This window comes from Salmo salar, chromosome ssa02 (assembly GCF_905237065.1).
Source record: "Salmo salar chromosome ssa02, Ssal_v3.1, whole genome shotgun sequence".
Taxonomy (NCBI): Eukaryota; Metazoa; Chordata; class Actinopteri; order Salmoniformes; family Salmonidae; genus Salmo; species Salmo salar.
In genome coordinates this window covers 66717916-66729024 of record NC_059443.1, presented here as the reverse complement: position 1 = coordinate 66729024, position 11109 = coordinate 66717916, and the positions used below count along the sequence as shown (strand labels likewise).

Below are 11109 nucleotides of genomic sequence, written 5' to 3'. Positions count from 1 at the left end.
GGTTTGATTCCCACGGGGGACCAGTATGAAAATGTATCCACTCACTACTGTAAGTAACTCTGGATAAGAGTGTCTGCTAAATGACTACAGTGTAAAATGTTAGGAACTGAACCAAGTGTGTGTGTGATGCACAGAGATACTGTAAAATGTGTGTACTGGTACTCTATAAAAGGCAGCGATTGGTCCAGCGTAGGGATGAAGTAATTGCCTTAAAAGCTTTAGTGCACTAGATGAACTGCATGTATCTATCATAGAGCCCTGTCTTCCCACTACAACACACACACCCATGTGATCTGCACTCCATCTATCTCCACTGAAACAACAGTACAGCCTCCCTCTAGCTCTCATATTGAGTATAGCTACCTCTAAATCTTCCCTTTAGCCATTTTATAGCTCTCCTCCCCCTAGCCCCCTGTGGGTACTTTTCTTTCTTCTCCTCCGCATCCCTCCATCCCATCACTCGTTCAAAGGAGGAGTAATTCACAGATCGATTCCCTGGTGATGAAACCAAAAGAGGCGCTGCTTGACTCAGGACCCAGAGGCCCTGTGTCATTAGTTTCCTCCCTGACAGTCATAATTCAGGCAACTGCACCAGCACCACGGCTCCATAATGTCCGCTAGGCCCCTATCATTCTGCCTGGGCTAAAGAGGCTGAAGAGCCAACATGGCTGAGTGGGGGCTGGCAGTGGCTCGTAAACTAGACAGTGGGAGTTGAATGGGAAGAGAGAGAGAGAGAGAGAGAGAGAGAGAGAGAGAGAGAGAGAGAGCTGTAAAACATAGCTGGATAGATTTCTCTCCTATAGAGTGTAATGCAGCTGGGTCCTGTATCAGTGTACTACTGTGACTTTAAATCATCTGTCTCTTCTAATGGAGTATGGACAGGAGTACATAGTTTATCTTTTGTGTTGTGTTGTTTTGACACACACACACACAACACTACTACAGGATGCTGTGTGTGTCTGTGTGTTTGCTGTCTGTGCCAGGGTGACGCCACAGCCGCAGAGCAACAACGCTGAAATGGAAACTGACCTGAGAACAGGAAGTCTATGAAGAGAACATAGAACTGTGTGTGTGTGTGTGTGTGTGTGCATGTATGTTAGGGTCGAGAAAAACAAATAGCCAGAATCTTTGCGTTAACGTTCCACTTGTAAGAAATGAAAATAAGCAACATTAGACTATATACACATCATCTGTAGATAGTAGCCATGACAACACTGTTGGAGGGAAAACATTTCCTCTGAAGTTCTACAGAGCTTCCTTTCTGACTCTCAGCTGAAGAGAGAGACGGGGGGAGAGAGAGAGAGCTGATGATTTCACTTCCCTAAAACTAAGACTAAAGTTAACATCTGCTGAGGACCAAACCACGAGTCACCCTGTCTGTCCATCTGAATCACTGGCTGACGAGAAAGTATAAAGACTTTTACACGACCTGAAGAAATAGCTGACATTTGCATACTTCTTCAGAGAAAAGGCACGTATAAAATGTGCCTCATGTTTTGAGGAACAGGTAAATGGGTCAAAAAAATGGTTTGAAAACATGTATTGGGAACACTATCATCGTCTATGAGAACCAAAAATGGAATGATAAGTGCCAACTGCCAATGAAGTAGTGTTCTACAGCTTTTACAATACAAAGTACTCATGCATATCTGCTTGGCAGTCATTTCACACAAACACAGCTTCCAACAGCCATCACAAACACTTCTAGAAGTGTGACACCGTTAGATGCTTGTTAGGATTTCGCTTTGACAAGACACTTCAAGATAGGACCTAGGAATATAGGGTCTGTGTGTGTGTGTGTGTGTGTGTGTGTGTGTGTGTGTGTGTGTGTGTGTGTGTGTGTGTGTGTGTGTGTTTGTGTGTAATTTGCTACCCCTACCATACAGCCAAACCTAACACATCATCAATGGGACTACTAGACTACTCCTCACATATGCTTCACTAGAACTCTGATACAGTCTGATAGTCAAAAGCCTCAGTCATGTTGACTCAGCGTAGAAGGTATGGAAGTAGGAAGTGCTGCTTTGATTTGTAAAGAACATGACTGTTCAAAACAGGAAGAGGACCAGCTGAGTTGGGCCATAGTGAATAAATATAATAATATAATAACTGTAGACCTATTCCCATGTTACCACTGTGCACCTACCATGTAATAACTGTAGATCTATTCCCATGTTACCACTGTTCTCCTACCATGTAATAACTGTCGACCTATTCCCATGTTACCACTGTGCACCTGCCATGTAATAACTGTAGACCTATTCCCATGTTACCACTGTGCACCTGCCATGTAATAACTGTAGACCTATCCCCATGTTACCACTGTGCACCTACCATGTAATAACTGTAGACCTATTCCCATGTTACCACTGTGCACCTACCATGTAATAACTGTAGACCTATTCCCATGTTAGCACTCTGCACCTGCCATGTAATAACTGTAGACCTATTCCCATGTTACCACTGTGCACCTACCATGTAATAACTGTAGACATATTCCCATGTTACCACTGTGCAGCTACCATGTAATAACTGTAGACATATTCCCATGTTACCACTGTGCAGCTACCATGTAATAACTGTAGACATATTCCCATGTGACCACTGTGCAGCTACCATGTAATAACTGTAGACCTATTCCCATGTTACATTACATGTAATAACTGTATATTAATTTACCACTGTGCACCTACCATGTAATAACTGTAGACCTATTCCCATGTTACCACTGTTCACCTACCATGTAATAACTGTAGACCTATTCAAATCTTACCACTGTGCACGTACCATGTAATAACTGTAGACCTATTCAAATCTTACCACTGTGCACGTACCATGTAATAACTGTAGACCTATTCCCATGTTACCACTGTGCACCTACCATGTAATAACTGTAGACCTATTCCCATGTGACCACTGTGCACCTACCATGTAATAACTGTAGACCTATTCCCATGTGACCACTGTGCACCTACCATGTAATAACTGTAGACCTATTCCCATGTTACCACTGTGCTCCTACCATGTAATAACTGTAGACCTATTCTCATCATACCACTGGAAACCTACCACGTAATAACTTTAGACCTATTCTCATGTTACCACAGTGCACCTGCCATGTAATTACTGTAGACCTATTCCCATGTTACCACTGTGAACCTACCATGTAATAACTGTAGACCTATTCCCATGTTACCACTGTGCACCTGCCATGTAAGAACTGGAGACCTATTCTCATCTTACCACTGTGCAACTACCATGTAATGACTTTAGACTTATTCCCATGTTACCACTGTGCACCTGCCATGGAATAACTGTAGTCCTATTCCTATGTTACCTCTGTGCACTTAGCATGCAATAACTGTAGACCTATTCCCATGTTACCACTGTGGACCTGCCATGTAATAACTGTAGACCTATTCCCATGTTACCACTGTGCACCTACCATGTAATAACTGTAGACCTATTCTCATGTTACCACTGTGCACCAACCATGTAATAACTGTAGACCTATTCCCATGTTACCACTCTGCACCTGCCATGTAATAACTGTAGACCTATTCCCATGTTACCACTGTGCACCTACCATGTAATAACTGTAGACATATTCCCATGTTACCACTGTGCACCTACCATGTAATAACTGTAGACCTATTCCCATGTTACCACTGTGCACCTACCATGTAATAACTGTAGACATAATCCCATGTTACCACTGTGCACCTACCATGTAATAACTGTAGACCTATTCCCATGTTACCACTCTGCACCTGCCATGTAATAACTGTAGACCTATTCCCATGTTACCACTGTGCACCTACCATGTAATAACTGTAGACATATTCCCATGTTACCACTGTACACCTACCATGTAATAACTGTAGACCTATTCCCATGTGACCACTGTGCACGTACCATGTAATAACTGTAGACCTATTCCCATGTTACCACTGTTCACCTACCATGTAATAAATGTAGACCTATTCAAATCTTACCACTGTGCACCTACCATGTAATAACTGTAGACCTATTCCCATGTTACCACTGTGCACCTAATATAACAACTGTAGAACTATTCCCATGTTACCACTGTGCACGTACCATGTAATAACTGTAGACCTATTCAAATCTTACCACTGTGCACGTACCATGTAATAACTGTAGACCTATTCCCATGTTACCACTGTGCACCTACCATGTAATAACTGTAGACCTATTCCCATGTGACCACTGTGCACCTACCATGTAATAACTGTAGACCTATTCCCATGTGACCACTGTGCACCTAATATAACAACTGTAGACCTATTCCCATGTTACCACTGTGCACGTACCATGTAATAACTGTAGACCTATTCAAATCTTACCACTGTGCACGTACCATGTAATAACTGTAGACCTATTCCCATGTTACCACTGTGCACCTACCATGTAATAACTGTAGACCTATTCCCATGTGACCACTGTGCACCTACCATGTAATAACTGTAGACCTATTCCAATGTGACCACTGTGCACCTACCATGTAATAACTTTAGATCTATTCCCATGTTACCACTGTGCTCCTACCATGTAATAACTGTAGACCTATTCCCATGTTACCACTGTGCTCCTACCATGTAATAACTGTAGACCTATTCTCATCATACCACTGGACACCTACCACGTAATAACTTTAGACCTATTCTCATGTTACCACAGTGCACCTGCCATGTAATTACTGTAGACCTATTCCCATGTTACCACTGTGCACCTACCATGTAATAACTGTAGACCTATTCCCATGTTACCACTGTGCACCTGCCATGTAAGAACTGGAGACCTATTCTCATCTTACCACTGTGCAACTACCATGTAATGACTTTAGACTTATTCCCATGTTACCACTGTGCACCTGCCATGGAATAACTGTAGTCCTATTCCTATGTTACCTCTGTGCACTTAGCATGCAATAACTGTAGACCTATTCCCATGTTACCACTGTGCACCTACTATGTAATAACTGTAGACCTATTCAAATCTTACCACTGTGAACCTACCATGTAATAACTGTAGACCTATTCTCATCCTACCACTGTGCACCTACCATGTAATAACTTTAGACCTATTCCCATGTTACCACTGTGCACCTACCATGTAATAACTGTAGACCTATTCCCATGTTACCACTGTGCACCTGCCATGTAAGAACTGGAGACCTATTCTCATCTTACCACTGTGCAACTACCATGTAATGACTTTAGACTTATTCCCATGTTACCACTGTGCACCTGCCATGGAATAACTGTAGTCCTATTCCTATGTTACCTCTGAGCACTTACCATGTAATAACTGTAGACCTATTCCCATGTTACCACTGTGCACCTACCATGTAATAACTGTAGACCTATTCAACTCTTACCACTGTGAACCTACCATGTAATAACTGTAGACCTATTCAAATGTTACAGCTGTCCACCTACCATGTAATAACTGTAGACCTATTCACATCTTTCCACTGTGCACCTACCAGGTAATAACTGTAGACCTATTCCCATGTTACCACTGTGGACCTACCATGTAATAACTGTAGACCTATTCCCATGTTCCCACTGTGCACCTGCCATGTAATAACTGTAGACCTATTCACATCTTACCACTGTGCACCTACCATGTAATAACTGTAGTCCTATTCTCATGTTACCACTGTGCACCTGCCATGTAATAACTGTAGACCTATGCCCATGTTACCACTGTGCACCTACCATGTAAGAACTGGAGACCTATTCTCATCCTACCACTGTGCACCTACCATATAATAACTGTAGACCTATTCCCATGTGACCACTGTGCACGTACCATGTAATAACTGTAGACCTATTCCCATGTTACCACTGTGCACCTAATATAACAACTGTAGACCTATTCCCATGTTACCACTGTGCACGTACCATGTAATAACTGTAGACCTATTCAAATCTTACCACTGTGCACGTACCATGTAATAACTGTAGACCTATTCCCATGTTACCACTGTGCACCTACCATGTAATAACTGTAGACCTATTCCCATGTGACCACTGTGCACCTACCATGTAATAACTGTAGACCTATTCCCATGTGACCACTGTGCACCTACCATGTAATAACTTTAGATCTATTCCCATGTTACCACTGTTCTCCTACCATGTAATAACTGTAGACCTATTCCCATGTTACCACTGTGCTCCTACCATGTAATAACTGTAGACCTATTCTCATGTTACTACAGTGCACCTGCCATGTAATTACTGTAGACCTATTCCCATGTTACCACTGTGCACCTACCATGTAATAACTGTAGACCTATTCCCATGTTACCACTGTGCACCTGCCATGTAAGAACTGGAGACCTATTCTCATCTTACCACTGTGCAACTACCATGTAATGACTTTAGACTTATTCCCATGTTACCACTGTGCACCTGCCATGGAATAACTGTAGTCCTATTCCTATGTTACCTCTGTGCACTTAGCATGCAATAACTGTAGACCTATTCCCATGTTACCACTGTGGACCTGCCATGTAATAACTGTAGACCTATTCCCATGTTACCACTGTGCACCTACCATGTAATAACTGTAGACCTATTCTCATGTTACCACTGTGCACCAACCATGTAATAACTGTAGACCTATTCCCATGTTACCACTCTGCACCTGCCATGTAATAACTGTAGACCTATTCCCATGTTACCACTGTGCACCTACCATGTAATAACTGTAGACATATTCCCATGTTACCACTGTGCACCTACCATGTAATAACTGTAGACCTATTCCCATGTTACCACTGTGCACCTACCATGTAATAACTGTAGACATAATCCCATGTTACCACTGTGCACCTACCATGTAATAACTGTAGACCTATTCCCATGTTACCACTGTGCACCTACCATGTAATAACTGTAGACCTATTCCCATGTTACCACTCTGCACCTGCCATGTAATAACTGTAGACCTATTCCCATTTTACCACTGTGCACCTACCATGTAATAACTGTAGACATATTCCCATGTTACCACTGTGCACCTACCATGTAATAACTGTAGACCTATTCCCATGTGACCACTGTGCACGTACCATGTAATAACTGTAGACCTATTCCCATGTTACCACTGTTTACCTACCATGTAATAACTGTAGACCTATTCAAATCTTACCACTGTGCACCTACCATGTAATAACTGTAGACCTATTCCCATGTTACCACTGTGCACCTAATATAACAACTGTAGAACTATTCCCATGTTACCACTGTGCACGTACCATGTAATAACTGTAGACCTATTCAAATCTTGCCACTGTGCACGTACCATGTAATAACTGTAGACCTATTCCCATGTTACCACTGTGCACCTACCATGTAATAACTGTAGACCTATTCCCATGTGACCACTGTGCACCTACCATGTAATAACTGTAGACCCATTCCCATGTTACCACTGTGCACCTAATATAACAACTGTAGACCTATTCCCATGTTACCACTGTGCACGTACCATGTAATAACTGTAGACCTATTCAAATCTTACCACTGTGCACGTACCATGTAATAACTGTAGACCTATTCAAATGTTACAGCTGTCCACCTACCATGTAATAACTGTAGACCTATTCACATCTTTCCACTGTGCACCTACCAGGTAATAACTGTAGACCTATTCCCATGTTACCACTGTGGACCTACCATGTAATAACTGTAGACCTATTCCCATGTTCCCACTGTGCACCTGCCATGTAATAACTGTAGACCTATTCACATCTTACCACTGTGCACCTACCATGTAATAACTGTAGTCCTATTCTCATGTTACCACTGTGCACCTGCCATGTAATAACTGTAGACCTATGCCCATGTTACCACTGTGCACCTACCATGTAAGAACTGGAGACCTATTCTCATCCTACCACTGTGCACCTACCATATAATAACTGTAGACCTATTCCCATGTGACCACTGTGCACGTACCATGTAATAACTGTAGACCTATTCCCATGTTACCACTGTGCACCTAATATAACAACTGTAGACCTATTCCCATGTTACCACTGTGCACCTACCATGTAATAACTTTAGATCTATTCCCATGTTACCACTGTTCTCCTACCATGTAATAACTGTAGACCTATTCCCATGTTACCACTGTGCTCCTACCATGTAATAACTGTAGACCTATTCTCATGTTACTACAGTGCACCTGCCATGTAATTACTGTAGACCTATTCCCATGTTACCACTGTGCACCTACCATGTAATAACTGTAGACCTATTCTCATGTTACCACTGTTCACCTGCCATGTAATAACTGTAGACCTATTCCCATGTTACCACTGTGCAACTACCATGTAATAACTGTAGACCTATTCCCATGTTACCACTGTCCATCTACCATGAAAATACTGTAGACCTATTCCCATCTTACCACTGTGCACCTACCATGTAATAACTGTAGACCTATTCCGATGTTACCACTGTGCCCCAACCATGTAATAACTGTAGACCTATTCCCATGTTACCACTGTGCACCTGCCATGTAATAACTGTAGACCTATTCCCATGTTACCACTGTTCACCTACCATGTAATAACTGTAGACCTATTCTCATCTTACCACTGTGCACCTACCATGTAATAACTGTAGACCTATTCTCATGTTACAACTGTGCACCTACCATGTAATAACTGTAGACCTATTCCCATGTTACCACTGTGCACCTACCATGTAATAACTGTAGACCTATTCTCATCTTACCACTGTGCACCTACCATGTAATAACTGTAGACCTATTCTCATGTTACAACTGTGCACCTGCCATGTAATAACTGTAGACCTATTCCCATGTTACAACTGTGCTCCTACCATGTAATAACTGTAGACCTATTCTCATCTTACCACTGTGCACCTATCATGTAATAACTGTAGACCTATTCCCATGTTACCACTGTGCACCTGCCATGTAATAACTGGGAATAAAGGGACTATTGAGGCTATTGGTTATCCCATGTCACTAATCAGTGATATCTAGGTTATTGAAATAAAATGACTCTGAACTAGGCCTACAGTAAAGCAAAAAGACAGTGATATGCGTATTTTGACTTCTGTTGGCTACTTTATCCCAAAAATGTCAATGTTACTTGATAATTGAAAGGTCCCCCCTCAAAGTACCCTTAAATATTAGGTAACATTTAAACAACGTTGATGAATACGTGCTGGACCAATCAATCACACTCACGTGCTCCTTGGTCTTGGAGATCCACGTCTCGAGGAGGAGAGAGAGGCGCGTGCCGTGGAACCTTCCGGTGCTCTTCACCGCGAGGAAGATGTCCGTTAACCTCAACAGGGATGGAGTGACGACAACCCTTCTCTGTTCCAAAGCCCTCAACTTGTCTCTCCTTCTCTGTATCTCCGCTTGTAAGCCACCAACAGTCTGGTTCATAGTAGAGACAGCGGCGGGTTGTCGAGGAAACTTGGCCGGCTTTGGTGGCTCCTTTGCCGGGGAGAGAGGCGCCTCTTGAATCGAGCGCAGTAAGTCTCCCCCGGACGGATTGTGGATAGAATTGAGTTTGTGGAGATTCCGCGTCCTTAGTTGAAAGTCCACGATTAAAACAATGAAGAACATTAATATAAAAACAGGGAGTGCCCGAAGCATCCTCCTTCTATGCATGATAAACTCAGATTGTTGGCTATTTCATTTGAAGAGGATAGAAAGTGGATGTGATCAAGGGAGTATTATGTCTCGACCCGTTGAACACATCCTCAACTTCCTTCTGTAATGTATTCTGATCTGATTTAGTGATCATCCTCCAATGACAAGCGCCTTCCGTTGACAAATCATTCTGACACTGCCCCACGTATTTTATATGGGCTATCAATTCCTTTTTGTTCCGACAATTTTAAGTTTTAAAAAGTTTGCTGTCCACTCATTGTGACCTTAAATATTCAATTATCCACATCGAAGTTGTAAAGTGTATTCTCAAACTAATATGGATTTCTCTGGCAACTTCCCATCAAAACTTTTATAACTGTTTCTCTCACCAACTGCCGAATTTAGTATGAACCATTTTCTTTCATGAGTTTGACATGTTTGTCTATCTGAGTCTGTCTGTTCTGGTAGCTACACAACGGTCTTCCTACCTGTCACTTCTCCCTGGAGTTTCAGGCCAGCGGAAGGGAGGAGATATGTGTCATTCGTTCCCTCACCACTGCAATCAGTCCGCCTCTTCCCTTCGGTAAAGGCACCGTGGGTAATTTGAATGACAAATTAACAGTAGAGAGAAAAATGTAAAGCCCGTTGGGATTTATTAAAGTTTTTATTGTTTTAATCCATTTACCAATTTTAACATTGTATTTGTAACAGAAAGTAACATAACGTTTGATGAATAATAACGTTTTAGTGACACTTCCACTTGTCAGTGCACATCTGCCAGAGACTCCATCCATAGGATATGACTCACCATTTTAAAGAATTTGAAAGAAAACTACATTGTAAAATAGGAAAGAAAATTCCTGACAGATTTTGAAACTGATGAGACACTACCGGTCAGACAAGCAATAGGGTGGGCTATTTTTTTCAATGAGAACATTCATTGTACAAACCCATCTAATCTTCCCTCTCTCTCCCTATCTCTCTCACTCTCTTTCTCTCCAGGGAGAGAATCTTGCACCAGAGATGAGTTCTTGCATGTGGCACAAAAGCCCAGACTGTTTACGGGTTAATCCTCAACAGGTTCTGTCCATTTCTGACATGACTAGGAGCTTAACTGTTATTGGCAATGCCCAAATAATTCTCCCGCCGCCTCCCAAATGGCACCCTATTCCCTAGTGCGCTATTTTTGGCCAGGACCATAGGGCTCTGGGCAAATGTAGTGCACTATGCAGGGGAAAGGATTATATTTGTGATGGAGCCTTCATCTGTAGATGTGGGGGAAGGAAGCAGCAAGACAACTGCATAGCGTGCAGGGGCTTGATCTGAAGTATGACTAAATGAATAGTCGAGACTGATAAGGACTTGGCAGAGGCTAGAGGGGTTCATTTATGCAGAGAGAGAGAGAAGCACATAGGCTAGTAGAGGTTAATGAATGTC

At 42.3% G+C, this 11109-nt stretch overlaps 1 protein-coding gene across 1 annotated transcript in view; it reads right to left on the bottom strand.

The window, feature by feature from the left end:
• The window catches only part of LOC106590596 (beta-1,3-N-acetylglucosaminyltransferase manic fringe), a 79076-nt gene extending 68978 nt beyond the window's left edge, over nt 1-10098 (bottom strand). The window contains exon 1 of the mRNA XM_045708343.1: nt 9259-10098. Within this exon, the coding sequence (XP_045564299.1) occupies nt 9259-9690 (432 nt within the window). The 5' untranslated portion in view covers nt 9691-10098. The remainder of the gene's footprint in view (nt 1-9258) is intronic.
• Between the last annotated feature and the right edge of the window lie 1011 nt (nt 10099-11109).